Source organism: Platalea leucorodia (genome assembly GCF_965183815.1).
Source record: "Platalea leucorodia genome assembly, chromosome: 4".
NCBI lineage: Eukaryota > Metazoa > Chordata > Aves > Pelecaniformes > Threskiornithidae > Platalea > Platalea leucorodia.
Window position 1 is genome coordinate 100,706,340 of NC_138826.1, and position 14,844 is coordinate 100,721,183.

General features: G+C 41.4%; 1 protein-coding gene across 2 annotated transcripts; it reads left to right on the forward strand.

Moving 5' to 3' along the window:
* The first annotated feature begins 6,244 nt into the window (after nucleotides 1-6,244).
* LSM8 (LSM8 homolog, U6 small nuclear RNA associated) lies at nucleotides 6,245-11,091 on the forward strand. 2 transcript variants are annotated; one of them, XM_082310367.1, is made up of 4 exons: nucleotides 6,245-6,369; nucleotides 7,471-7,511; nucleotides 8,827-8,954; nucleotides 10,843-11,091. In XM_082310367.1, exons 1-4 carry the CDS (start codon nucleotides 6,339-6,341, stop codon nucleotides 10,931-10,933), a joined length of 291 nt encoding a protein of 96 aa, XP_082166493.1. In that variant the 5' UTR covers nucleotides 6,245-6,338; the 3' UTR covers nucleotides 10,934-11,091. The 2 variants fall into 2 exon arrangements, with proteins under 2 accessions (XP_082166493.1, XP_082166492.1); XM_082310366.1 differs by having other exon boundaries at nucleotides 6,282-7,511.
* Nucleotides 11,092-14,844: the final 3,753 nt, after the last annotated feature.

The window sequence follows — 14,844 nt, forward strand, 5'->3', positions numbered from 1 at the left end:
AACAAACAAAATCTAGATCAGGTGTTTGTTAACATTGAGTTTCTAAAGATAAATAAAAAGCACTTTGGGACTACTTATGCTACGGATTTGTTTCTAATGCATTGTAACTTATATTCAGAGTCTACCAGCAATTTTCAGACTCTCAACCTTTTATAATATTTTCCAGTTGTTTCATTGCAAACCCCTGTCATTTGATATACTAATATACATGAAACACTCTCAACTTAGATTACAGCTAGTCACGCATGAGGTGAGCAAGATCTTTCTACTTTTCTCCAGCTACCAGATAAAATCTGTGTCCTTGCGTTGCTGGTAATGGACCCTAGAGTCTCTCCAGACTCAGAGGAACAAAGCAGAGGTGAAGGGATGTTTCTGCTTTTCCTGAACACATAAAGAGAAACCAGTCATGTTTAGCCAGCTTGGGTGTGTATAAACTAAAGACGAGCTAAAGGGCTAGGTTCTTTTTATGGAGTGACATTCTGGGAATGTAGGTGAAAATCAGAGAGATTGAAATCTTTGAGTCCCAGAGTATGAGAAAGGCTGTTAGAAGGATTAAGTAAATGAAATGTGTAGGATTTGGGGGTGCTTAGTTCTCTTCTGGAGTATGTACTGTCTGATTCTTCTTCTTAGGTACGTACCACTCCATTATTCCCTACCTCACGTGCTATTTTTTCTTGAGCAGCAACCAGGGGATGCAATTCTTGTTGAGCAGGCTGACAGACGTTACCAATTTTGGGCATTTTGTTACAAGAAATTTCTTAAAGCTCCTGTTCCAACAGTCAGGTGATTATATTAGAGTTTAAGCTTTCAAAGAAGCCTGAGGAGTAGGCCTTGCACCTTTCTCCATCTGATCTGACAGGGACATGGCTTGACATGCCACAGCACAGCCGTACTAGTCGGGCCTCTCTTCTCGCAAGAACTCCACAAAGCCATTTCACCCTTCAGCATGGCTGGGTCTATAAAACCTGGCTACTTCTTCAGAACCAAAGAAAGCAAAGCCATCAGAAGCTAGCGTGATTTGGGAGGCGTAAAACTGATAAGCAATATACAGTGACAGCAGCAACAAAACACTGACTCACCCATTCCACCAGCCCTAGGCTAGGTAACAAGTTTACACACAATAAGTGCTTGCACACACACGCTACAACTACCATTGCAGGGTTTCCTTCCTGCCCTGGCAGACTATAAGGAAGCAGGAAAGTTTGCAGAGACACTCCAGGGCATGATTAGTTGGTTATATATTCTGCGGAAAGCATAACATACAGCAATCACTTGCCACAGCAACCTTAATATATGGATAATCAATTGCAGAAATAAACTGATTTTAATTACACGAATAAATGTAATTAGCAAGTAAGCTATATCTGGACAATATAAGAGAAAGGGAAAGCCTTTTTACAAAGGTGTTTTGTTCCTTCAGTTAATTGAGAGCTTAGTGTGCATTATGCTCATGTTCAGTTATTTAGTGTATGCTTATATTCAATTATTTAGTGTGTCCTCATGGGCAGCTCTGCAGCAACTGAAGGGAAGAAACAGGCAAAGGGTCGCTAGCTGCAGGTTTCTGATCCTAAAACCAATGTTATATTGGCAACTATGGTCACCAGGAATAAAATTTGTCTGGCCTAATGTAAGTGTGAACCTGTGAAATGTCTGTGTCTGAGTTAGTCACCCTAGGCTCACTTTGTATGTATTAGAGAAACACAGACATTTTTAGTGGGATATGCATCTCATCCTATGGTAAAAAAAATAATTTTTCTTTTCTGTAAAGAAGACTAGGGTGACATGCTCAGGTTTAAGATACTGAATTTCTACATCTAAAGTTAGGACTCCAGTAATCTTGACCAGGTACAGAGAACCAATGCTGAAGACTGCTTATTCATTTAATCTAAAATGCCACTGGATTTCTGTACTGAAAGAGACCTTGTAATAGCAACCAGAAGCTAAGATTTCCCTCTACTGGACAAGTAGTTTAACGACAGTTGTAGACTCTAGCCTAATGAATCCATGTTTTCTCTGCATGTGGCACAGCTTCAACGAAAGGGCAAATTATGGCCCTAGGTTGTAACTTAGTTTACCAAACCTTGCTACTGAGGGAGAGAGGCAGGCAATACCCTCCCCCCCCCAAAAAAAAAAAAAAAAAAAAGATGTGGGGATTAGAGTCGAGTTTTCCACTTCCTATGTGGGGTTTATTACGTAAGAGGAGAATAAGCAGTGGCTTCAAACAGGAGACTGAACCTCACTTAGGACTGTGAGAAGAAGGGCACAGCTGCTTGCCTTCAGGAAAAGGCAGGGACAGCCTAAGTAGATGAAGCCAGGAATTCTCTTTTCAGAGTCCCTTTATACTGAGAGCGCTAACTGCTGTTAACCACCTAGTTTGGCAAAGCCTGGGCACCTGACCTCAGGAGCCCAGACCTAAGCCTTACTCTTTGGGTTTTAGTCCTCCTTTATAAAATAAGGAAAAAGTCCTTCTCTGCTTTTCAGGGACACCATTAAAATAAACAGATAGATCAGAGATCCTCAGAGGATCAGATATTGAGGTAATGTCACGGTGCAGGTATTTTAAGATCTTATCCTACATCTTTGTATCCTAATGATCTCATATTCTTGCCCTTTGAAAATGTCTGTCTTTATAGGGAGAAGGACGAGCATGAAAAGGAAAATGTCTAAGCACACACACAAAAAAATCTTCAGTCTTTTACATGGAATATACAATAATTACTTCCAATCCTGGTAAAAGGATTAGTGGCAGTTGCTAAGCTTTTTAAAATAAGAGCTTAAGAGGATGGGCATTATTCAATGCCCAATTCCAAAAGTATTTTCTGTTCTCTCACATCTCTTGTCATGTTTTTGATAAAGGCTGAGCCATTAGACAAATTCCTGAGAGACTACTTTGGTGTAGTTACCTTCAGAGGTGCCAGGAAACGTCTATTCTTTTTTCCTGTCTAATTTGCCTTAAAAAAACTTCATTTTGCTTTCTCTGTAGTTGTGATGGCTACAATGTGAAAGGAAACAATTAGCACACTAGAAAAGGATGAAACAATAGCATTCTGCTGTCCAGAAATGGTATTCCCCACAGGAATTAAACCACGGGCTGGACACCGAGTTCCAGTTTGCACCCCTTGCCAGTTTGTCCCTGGAGTCTCTACTGAAATAAAAGGAAGTTGGACTAGTAATGACAGGGCCGATCTAAACTCGAAGTAGCATCTACACAGTAAAAAAAAAAAAAAAAAAAAAAGACCATAAAATATTTTTTACAGTTGAAAGGCAGACACACGGAAGTCAGGGAATGCACAACTGAGACGTTTTAAGCAACATCAGTTTCGCCTCATTTGTGTCTGCATCTTTTGCTACAAGATCTGAGACTTCTTTTTATAGGATTCCATCAGTTAAAGAGAACAAAGGCTGGTACCTCATTTGTGTCAAGTTATTCAGTGTTTCTTCTACAAAACGGGGATTAGACAATTTCGAATTTTGTCTTAAACACCTGATTGTACCTTCCAGCTATTAAAAAAATGCATTCTCAGTATTTCAATATATGAAGATTTATGAAATTTACAGGTGAAAGCCCAGAATATCAAGATAAAAATAAAAAAAAAAATTCTGAAAGTTAACTTCCTCCCAGTTTTTTCAAAGTATTGTTTGTGAAAGCTTTCTCCTGTGAACGCCTACTCAGGGCTTCAGCAAATGTAATCTCCTGATTATACACAGATCTAATGTTATTTTAGACCATTTTATGAAGCCCATCACAATCACTATCTTCACTGACAGATCGGAAAACTTTACAGAGATTAATTTTTCTCAGTGTCATCCAAAAACTGACAAAAACGGGAATTCCATATTCTAGGTCCCAAGCTGATTTTCTGTCTACTGAAGCTCATGAACTTACAATATTTTTTTAATCCAGAATTTATGTAACATTTCATTTCACAATATGCTGGACTGCAAATGTCCCACTGTTTGTTTTTATACTTTGAAAGGGTATTTCCCTGTTCTGGTTTCAGCTGGGATAGAGTTGATTTTCTTCTTAGTAGCTGGTAGAGTGCTGTGTTTTGGATTTAGGATGAGAATAATGTTGATAAGACACTGATGTTTTGGTTCTTGCTGAGTAGAGTTTACACCAGTCAAGGACTTTTTAGCTTCTTGTGCTCTGCCAGGTGCATAAGAAGCTGGGAGGGAGCATAGCTAGGACAGCTGACCCAGACTGGCCAAAGGGCTATGCCATACCATGTGACATCATGCTCAGTATATAAACTGGGGGAAGAAGAAGGAAGGGGGGGACGTTCGGAGTGATGGCGTTTGTCTTCCCAAGTAACCGTTACGCATGACGGAGCCCTGCTTTCCTGGGGATGGCCGAACACCTGCCTGCCGCTGGGAAGTAGTGAATGAATTCCTTGCTTTGCTCTGCTTGTGCGTGCGGCTTTTGCTTTACCTATTAAACTGTCTTTATCTCAACCCATGAGTTTTCTCACTTTTACTCTTCCGATTCTCTCCCCCATCCCACCGGGGGGGAGTGAGCGAGCGGCTGTGTGGTGCTTAGTTGCTGGCTGGGGTTAAACCACGACATTCCCACACAGTGTTACATCTGAAAAGGCTGGCATCCAGTGCAATAAATAGCCAATACTGTCAAAAAAACAGGTGGAAGAAAATTTATTTTAATGTGACTCCATGTAGACTATTTGAGCAGTGGTGCTGAAACAACAGCATTGGCCTCACGCTTTGAGAAACGTGACAGATGATAGACTATTATAAGAGGTCATAACGTGTGTAAGACTTAAGCTATCACCAACACAGCTGCTGCATTATTAAACACCATTAGAGGGACGCATTCATGACTGAATATATTGCAATGCAGAGGATGCCTGTATGTACAAAATATTGCAGTATGTTTCTGAAAGCCTGTTGCAAATGAACAATTACATTATCTCCCACAAAGACGGCTAAAGCACCAAGATTAGTTTTGTAGCTTAACTTGGTTCTGTTACTGAATGTCTGAACTTAATTTCCCTGAGATATTTCTTCTTGTGTGAAGCACCAGTCCAGCTTCCTACACTCCTGAGAACTGTCTGGCAGTGCCACCACTGAATCCAGCAGATTTCATATATTCCTCTATCTCACACGACTCTCAAGGATACTGAGGAAACACCGCGTGCATCACGTAGACTGACCATAAAGAATGGAAGGCAGTAATAGTCAGGGACGCATCAGAAGAAATAATGGGCCACCAGAAGGAAAGGGAAGAATGCTAGTGACAGGTGAAGTTATACAAAAATGAAAAAGCAAGAGTCCTTCAGGACATCCTTATCTGCCATTCCCACACTTACAGACTATGGCGAAAGGAGATTCCCGCAAGCATAAAAAACAAACTTACGTGTAAGAATCACCACTTACTTAGCACAGCACATATTTTTAAAAAGATGCATAGTTTTACTCGGATTGCACAGCTTAACCACTGCATTTCTCTTTAAAACAGCGGCACAACTCTCCACTTGGAGACCGCAGCCTGGGACCAAGCAGGTGGCTTGGTGCCATGCACCATCACAGCACGGGACCGGGACACACCAAAACCACCTTCCCCAAGCCTCGTCTTCCCCGCACCCAGGCAGCCACCATTTCCTACAGAAAGCGCCTCTGCATGGGACTTCAATAAACAGCACTGCAAGGCTGGCCCCGGGCACCCATCCCACAGCCCTGCTGCGAGGCTCTCCCAGTCAGCGCGGCGCGGCAGCAGCCCACCGCCTTCCTGCCCACCTCACCCCGGCAGGAAACCAAGGGAAACGCTACACCCAGGCAGCGAGGCCCTGAAGGTCAGCCCTTAGGCTGGGCAGGGAAACAGCCCTCCCGCTCCCCGCCACACGCTCCCGCCGCAGCCGAGCCCCTCCACAGCGATGGCGGCAGCGGCGGGGCCGCAGGGCGAGCCCTCGGCTGCTCTCGGCGCGCCCCCGCCCACCCAACGGGCGTCCCTGCGGGTGGTGCCATCTGCCGCGGAGGGGGCACTGTAACCCCCCCCGCGCGGCCCCCGCCGATCGCCACTTGGTACAGCCCACCCGCACCTTGCCGCCCCCTGCCTCCCCGCGCATGCGCACCCGCGAGGGCCCGTCTGCGCGCTCCCGCTCTCGCGCCGTTTGAAACGCGGCCCCGCCGCGGCGCCGTGCCGCGCGTGCGCAGCGGTTTGGGCGGTGCTTCCCCGCCTCCCCGCGGGGCTGTGCGCCTGCGCGCCGGGCTGCGCGTCAGCGGTGCGCGCCGGAGGTGACGTCAGGAGTCTCGTCGCCGTCGTTGCCGCCGTCTCGCGGGAGGTGGTTGCCGGTGCCGGTGGGAGGCGAAGCGCGGGAGCCGCCGCCATGACCTCTGCCTTGGAGAATTACATCAACCGTATCCTTCCGGCGGGCGGAAATGTCCCGGGGCAGCCCTAGGGGCGGCGGGAACGGGAACGGGCCTTCTCTCTCCTTCGCGCCCGCGGGGGTGAGGGGAGGCTGGGTGCGGGGGGCCCAGCGGCTCGGAGCGCCGGGCGGCCCTCGGCCCCAGGGGGCTGGTGGCTGCAGCATGGCGCGGGGTTGGGTGCCAGAGCTACTGCGGGCACCGGGTACCTCCGGGCCCGGCCAGGAGTGGGCTGCGAGGTGATCCCCAGCCCCAGGCAGGCTGCTGAAGGGCCTGTGAAAAGCATAGCGGCCGGGGCCTCTGGCCTCCTGCATCCCGCTCCCGCGGGCCGTTGCTTTGGTTTGGCCCTTCCTGGTTGGCTCTTTAGGTGAGACTGGCTTGGCAGGTAGAATGGAGGTTATAGGAGACCCAGAGAATAGCGTCCCCTATAGTCTCTACTGCTGCAAACCTGATCTGTGGTGAGGAACGAGATTCACAATGGTCCCTTAAGGGGCTCTTAACATGTGTTTAGTTATCAGCTTTACATCATTTGCTCAAAAGCTGTGAGTTGGTGTTCTTGGAACCCTTTTCTTACTAATTTTTGTACTCCTGTTAACCTATAGGCATTTTCAGTTTTATTCACAAACAGTAAGGTACTAGCCCAAAATCATTCAGGATGATGCATATGTGATCATCAAATTGATAGTGTCAGACCTTCAGAGTGAGTGGATGTACAATGCCAGACTTGGGATCCCCACTGCTAAGCTGTTTTTAAGGACTTAACTTGAAGTGTTTCTAAAATTGTTGTTTCAATTTTGGGGTAGTGCAGTTAGTAATGGGAAGAGAAGTGAACTCAAGTCTTTAATCTGCTTTTAATGGTGTTCATGTTTGTGTATGACTCCCCATGGCTGGGTAAAGTGAAACTTTGAAACAGATTGTCATAAAAATATACTGTGTTGTCAAATGCTACTATCTACCATGCTGTTTTTTTTTTTTAAATTGAAATGCCGATAGGCTCTTAATGGCTCTTGAAACTTACATTACATATGAATGTTTCAGTAAATGCTAATAGTTCTATTTCAGATATCTCTAAACATTTCCTTAATGAACTGTTAGGTACTGTTGCAGTAATTACTTCTGATGGAAGAATGATTGTGGTGAGACTTGTATTTTTTCACATCTTATTTTGCCTCCATAAAGAATTTCCGTCATGGCAATAAAGAAACCATGCTAGGATATTAAGCTTTTTTTTTAAGCTTTATGGCCATTATTTTACATTGTATGATTTAAACAGTTACTGGTTGTTGCTTGTCAGCTTTGTCCTTTGATAAACTTGTGTGTGCAAATGCTTTGACTTCTTGACAAGTGGCCTTTTCTATAGGAATGCATAAGAAAATGCACTTCTTTCTCTGTTCAGTAATTTGATTTCCATCTAAATTTTTATGGGATTCTGTTTAAGCCTGAAAAGCTGAGGACTGGCAAACTACTATATATTAGACTGTTTAATGTTTTGGGTTTATTGCTTCTGGTGTTACTTTTTTTCTTGTATTCCTTTTTCTTTTTTTCCCCTCTATCTTTTATTCTCTTGTGTTTTGAGTTCAACTTAATAGTAAGATCTTTGCATGAGGATTATATGTTCTTATCTGCCTGTACTTAGCTCTGTGTGGCCTCTGGAAAGAGAAAACGGTACTTTTAGCAGAAAAATACCAGCTTCACCAAATCTGTCTGGTTGGAGTCAGTCTGGTAGACCTTGTGTTGTGATACGAGATACTTTCTACCAAGAAGATTTGACTAGAATTGGTATACGTGACTCATTGTTACATGGCTAGATGGTATAAATGGGTGTTATTACTGTTTGAATAATGGTGTCTTACATGAATTTAAATTTCTTAATCAATTATTGATGGTAAATTATACAAATCAATTATGTTATTTTTCCAAATGCATATTGACGTATCACAAAAATTCTTCCTTTTGTGTGTTTTGGAGGTGCTTTTGAGTAATTTTGTGGAACCAAGTTAATCTCCTTCAAAGAGATACCACTTAAAATCAGATGTTAAGAATGGTTTCAATACTGTTTACCAAAAGAATCTAATTTTTCTGTTCTTTGACTTAATTATTGGATTTCTGGAAACTTCCATACAAGGAAGACTAAAATAGTGTAGAAATAGTAAAATTAGTTGTCTAGAGGGCCGTCATTGGTACAAGGGAAACTTTACTACTTTTAATGCTAAAGGTTATGGTAGCTGTTAGCATGAACACTCGGTAGTAAATAGAGATACTTTTTAAAAATCAATTAATTGCTTTTAAAGTTTCATTCTCCAGCTGTTTCTGTTTAAGCCTAACAATAAAACATAAGTAGAGCATCTGTTCTCTAGTACCTTAGTATTGCCACCTTGTTTAAGATATCCTTGAGAGCAAAGATGATAAATGTAAAAGGTAAGTGGAGTGCTTTTATTGTTTTTTTTCCAGGGAACCCTCAAAGGTTTTGATCAGACCATTAACTTGATTTTAGATGAAAGCCATGAGCGAGTGTTCAGTTCTTCACAAGGAGTTGAGCAAGTAGTGCTGGGATTATACATCGTAAGAGGTGATAATGTGTAAGTACAGCATATGCTTGTGTAAACCAATTAATAAAAATTTAGTGTGTGTGTGTATATATATATATCTCATATATCTCTATACATCTTGATAGCCCCGGGCACCTTATGTATTTGTATCAGTGGGCAGCACGGATTGTACTGTCAAATCTGAGGCATATTAAATAGCAAATATCTATGCTTCTCTTACAGAATTGATTGCATTGTGATGTTAAGATCTTGTTGGTCTAGATTTACTGAGCTGTAAATTAACCAGCTCATGTACTGATAGCAATCTAGGAAGGGTCAGTATAAAGCTCAGCATTTTCCTTTCTTGAGTCTAGGCATTGTGTAGATGTTCTTTATTCCAGCCCGTGAATGACAGGATCCATCAACAAAGGAAAAGATAGAAAAATGAACAAAAGATGAAGTAGAACTTGTGTGCACCAAGTCAGCAATCTGGTATACAAAGTTAACTTTTAACAGGATTTTTTTACATGAGATTTTCATAGAGAACACTTTATAATCTGGAGAATGCATGAAGGTTCTGGCTTGACAGTGTAACAACTGGACAGTCGAAGCCAACGTAGTGACAGGTCAAAGGTATGAGTTGATATTTGATGTAAAATGCCATGACAAAATGATAGTAAAAGCTCATTAAATGCAGAGAAAAGTAGCTGATGTGCCAAACAGATGGGAGGGTTACAAGAGAAGCGGGAAGAAGGCCTGGTAAGTGGGCCTGCTGGGAAGATGATTTTTGTAGCAGCATTGTGAAACTGATGGCAAAAAATGAGATTATTTTTAATCACAACCAGAAAAAGAACACGTCACAGTGACCAACGTATGAGCCTGGATAGGAATTTTAATCTTCTAATTCTAATAGATATTTCTGTACAAAGAAATGTCAACACTTAGATTTATATCTAGGTGTGTTTATCTGACATCATTGAGAAAGCAGATCATTTTGGAAGGCTTTTATCACTTGACTTAAGCTTTTCAGCAAAAATAAATAAATTGATAGACATACGAAGGTAGGTCTAAGCATGCTGCTCTAACAGTAACTTTTCATTCAAATAGTACAAATGTGTATAAAAAGCCAAATAATTGTTTAATACTCTTTAATCTGACAACAAGTTATGTATAAAGGTATTTCACTGCACGCTGCAAAACTTTAATTGTGGAACTCATTGCTGCAGGATGTAGCAAAGACCAAAAGTATAAATTTGTTCAGAAAACTATTGGATGGATTAATATAACATAGTTTCTGGTGGCTGTTAAGTCATTTTGTGGATACAGCCACTAGCTCGTAAGTCTCTGAAGTGGTGAATAGAAAGATATGCCAGAAAGATTAGACTCTTTCTTCTTATGTTCCTTCTGGGTTAGTTCTTGTCCTGAACTAGAAAGACTTCTATTACCTTCAACTTCTTTTCTCTTTAAGGCAGTTTTACTGAGTCCGCTAGTATTTTAGTCCAGGTAAGTCTTAACGTAGCATAGGTGAAATACTATATATTCTCCCTTGGATAAATTAATAACATTTCACTGGGCTGTGTTGAAGGAAATGTCTTGCTTATCTGATGCCATATGCGCTTATAAATTGCTACAGTTAGACATTACTCTTGAAAAGCTATTCTCTCTCTAAAAGGTTTCCAGTTTTTGTTTCAGAGGCTAACTTACTGCCTAAAACAGACCAGTAGTGTTTGGTTCTTATAACCTATATCTTAAAACCAAAAAAACTGCCTTTAGACTCTACTTACAGCCATCAAAATTTGAAGTTCAAAGGATAGAACTCTACTATTAAAAAAAAAAAAAAAAAAAAAAACAACAACAGGATGTCTTCACTAGCAATTTTTTGGCTTTACAGATTTACATTATGGGATTTCAACAAACGATAACCTGTTTTTTATTGCAGTGCTGTCATTGGTGAAATTGATGAAGAGACAGACTCAGCTCTTGACTTGGGGAATATTCGAGCAGAACCTTTAAACTCAGTTGTGCATTGAAAAGATGAAAATGCACAGGGACTTTGTAAATGTTTGGTTGTACAGACCTATTTAACAACATGGAATATTTTTACAAATTGTGTTTAATTTGTTTAGTCACCAGTTTTTTATTATGAATATGTTGTAGTTTTGCATGTAAATTAAAGTTTCTACGTTTTACTAAAGACGCTTTCATTGTATTTCCTTTGCGGTTACATGCTGCATAATTTTGCTGTAAAATAGATACTGGGAAATGCAAGCAATATCAGTGATAGTCCTGATAATGTGTATATATACCTCGTTCTTAAAATAAGATCTCATTCCTAAAGGTAAATCAAGGCTTTTTCTGTTAACTCAGGATTATTTGGGGGTAGATTGTGTGACAGTCAATTTAACCATCTCTAAATGTAGTTCCAGCTGTAAGTAGAAAACTAGCTTTTTTTTTGGGGGGGGGGGTGGGTGGGGTGGGGTGGGGTGTAATGTAGACAGCAAGAATGTTAAAGGATTTCACAGTCAAAGCAATGACTTATGCATCTAATAGGGTTTTTTTGGTTGTTTATCAAACATTGTTCTCTAGTCCCCAAACTATACTAGGGGTGCAGGAGTTCTTAGTGCCTTAAAGCTTGCAGAGAAATTAAATTGGAGAAAGAAAGGCTTCCGAGCAGGAGCACAGAACCGAAACCAAATATATACCTTTATTTGAAGCCCATTAAATTCCAGACCAACTCATTCTCTATCTTCTCCTCTCAGCAGCTGTCATGTTGCTCAAAACTTGGGTAGGATCTATAGAAAAAATTGTGTGCTTGCAAATGTGTAACTATTGTCTTGCTAGAGTGTAGTTTAGAAGACACAGGAGTACTTTAGATAGAGAAATTATTTCTTTTGAATGAAATTTGCCATATTGAATATAAGGATCACATATAACCATAATAGTCCTCCTCTTACACATCAGCAGCAGCTAAGTGGGACAAGGTCTGTGCAGTATATTGTGTTTTAGGCCACATCCTATTCATTACCCAGCAAAATACTGGTATGGTGGCAGCAAGAGGAAGTTGGTACTATTGGACAAAGTCGTTTTCCTTGTCCTCTAGTGTGCCAACAGGTCCAGTATTTTTCCCCTGCTATATAAATGTGCTGTCAAAAAAAAAAAAGTTATTTTTATGTGCGTATTTGGTTTTTTATATTGATTTTAATATTATATTTGGTACTTGTCCTTGCAAGTTCACTGTTTGGAAACGAAATACATTGAACTGAATATATTTTTCTCCATGAAATCTGGCTCTCAATTCTTGTAGCTTCCAGCTTGTTTTCTGAGATTGTTCTTGGTGGAGCATGTGAAGCCCAGCAAACCTTTTTCTCCTCTATCCATCTTGTGACCTAGGAAAGTAATGTCTTGTCGTTTTCTGTCCCCATTTGTGCAGGGAATTGCTGAGCAGACAATGAATAAGGCAAGTCAGGGTTTTTCTGTGATTACTGAAAGTCCGTAAAGTCTGGCTATAATCCATTATGTCAAAAGAATCGACCAGTTTCATTAAACAGTGAACAAAAATCATGTATAATGAAAAGCACTTTTGCTACTGAAACACTGATATCAGCACAAGAGAAAAGAAAGTATAGAAAGTGAATTGTATTGATAAAGGACAAATAAAGCAGATGATTATGTAAATTAGCTACTTTAGGGCTCAGCAGAAAAAATGCAGAGGCAAACAGTAGAACCGGGATGAGCTGGTTTTAAATGCACTACTTAGCCTTGGATGTATTAGGAGAGTTATAGTTGAAGAACGTAGGTTGAATACTTGTAGGAGCACTGGAATGACTAAGGAAATCTGTTGCTTTACAGCTGAGGAATTAGTTGCAAGCTGGGTTATGGAATGTTAATGCATATGGGGACCATCTGCCTGGAGCACACCATTTGCAATGCAACTCCTTGGTCCTGTGTTTGGTTAAGGACTTAAAATATGATGAGCTGCTGATGTTAGTTGAAACTATTTTCTCTGTCCTTGAAGTGATGATTTCAGATGCAAGGCTGTGGAACCAAGGCGGTGAAGCTGATCAGTAAAATCCAGGGAGTGACCAGATGAGAATTCCAAGTAGCTCAGGAGTTACTGAAGCAGGAAAAACATGATCTGGAAAATAATAGTTTCACACAGATGTTTAAAACCCAGATTGCAAACCCTGTCTTCTTCCCTGCAGCTGAGTGACCTCAGGTCTTGCATTCATTTTTTCTGGACCTGTGAAATTGTGTGTGCAGGGTAGGGGGGGGGGGGTACAGCTCAAAGAAGTTAAAATGTGTTATCACTCACAGGCTGGCCTAAACTTAGGGCATTCTCCAGGGGATTGAGAAAGATAAGTTTAAACTTCCTTTCAGAAAAGGATCGTAACAAAAACTGGCTGCACATAGCCCAAATGGGTTGATATGCAGTGCATTGTCAAATTGATTCTTCTGCAATGAGATAGGCAAAGGCTGGCCAGCTCGCAGCTCGGACTGGGATTGTGGGCAGTAACTCAGCCCTGCCAAGACAGAGCCTGCTCAGAAGCAGAGCTCTGTCTGAAACCTTAAAACTGGCAGCTGTGGAGTTTGCTTACGTTCATGCTTAGACAGCAGCAATGTAAAGCTTTTCAGAGTTGTGATTTTTTGACTTACGCTCAAATTTTGTTTCAATTTCTGCACCAAATTTTGCTTCAATTTGATGCCATTGGTTTTGGTCTGGATTTGACCAAAACCTCTTCTGGATGTACTGGTGAAGGGATCAAAGGCAGGAGACACGGTCAGAAGGGGTCTCTTGAAATCGAATCTAGGGCCCAATATGCTTTTAAAATTTATAAGATGAAATTGCAGCCTTGTAAACTTCTAGGACCTCTAATCTGTAGTGGATAACTAGGTCCCTGTAAGTATATGGTGGAGACAAAGCACTCAGGAAAACAGTATTTGATGCAGGAAATTGAATTATAACAAGTCAGAAACAGTATTTTTATTGAATCAAACCTGTTACGCAGTCCAGCTAAAAAATAGGTCACCAATAAAAGTTAATTTTTTTATATCATTAATTTACTTTCATAAAATGAATCAAAGTAGGAAAAAAAATGTGACTGAAACTAGAAAGTGGATGTAGAGTGATGGCCTTATATTAGTCATTCTAAAAAAAGAAAGCTAGAGAATATTAGTCCCCAGAGGAGGAGGAGGAGTTGTCTGGGGGGGAAGCTCAGCAAGTGTGAAGGCTGTGTAAGTGCCTTGACTAGGTGAACCCACACTGCAGCTAGTGTAGCAAAAGTGTTGAAAGTAGTAAAGAGGTAAAACGTAGAGCAAGTGAAGCAGTAGGGCTGAATTTTTGAGAGGAAAAGTTATCTCCTCAGGTGCTGAGGAGGTATGAAAGAAGACTGGAACGGAAAAAGCACCACGGATCACTGTTGTGTTGAGCAGCGGTATGCCAGTCGGTGTGTGCCAGCCGGCTGGGGTGCAAGTTCTCCTTGCTGTTTCCCGCTAATCATACAGATGCAGCAAAGCAAATGTCTCCTAGGAGACGAGGAGTAACATCGTCTGCAAAAAGCCTTTGCTTTAGTCTTGCTGGAGGGAAAAGTACTTTCAAGAAAAAGAGAGTAACTCCCTTTTCAGACTTGAAGGCACTCGCAGTGAATCCTGACCACTGTGGCCATGGCTGTCAGCTGGATCCTGGGTACATGAAGAGCCCTGCTGAGATAGGAAAAAGGGGTCATAGTCCATAGTGTCCTTGGAAACGGTCTTTTCCTGCAAAGAGCCTAGATTAAAGATCCAATAAATAACAGGTGATGTTCAGTAAAATCCAGTGTGTCCTTGTAGAGTAATAAACCCATTTTACAAAAATGACCACGGCAGAGAAAGGTGATGCTAAGGACAAAAGGAAGTAAGGCTGAATTGGAGGTAATCGTCATATTCCATTAAGTTTCCTGCATTG

Excerpts from the sequence above, each read along its gene's own strand:
- LSM8 (XM_082310366.1), top strand. The coding sequence starts at position 7,401 with ATGAATGTTTCAGTAAATGCTAATAGTTCTATTTCAGATATCTCTAAA. Across the intron at positions 7,512-8,826 it reads CTGATGGAAGAATGATTGTG|GGAACCCTCAAAGGTTTTGA; the intron begins GTGAGACTTGTA and ends TTTTTTTTCCAG. Across the intron at positions 8,955-10,842 it reads ATCGTAAGAGGTGATAATGT|TGCTGTCATTGGTGAAATTG; the intron begins GTAAGTACAGCA and ends TTTTTATTGCAG.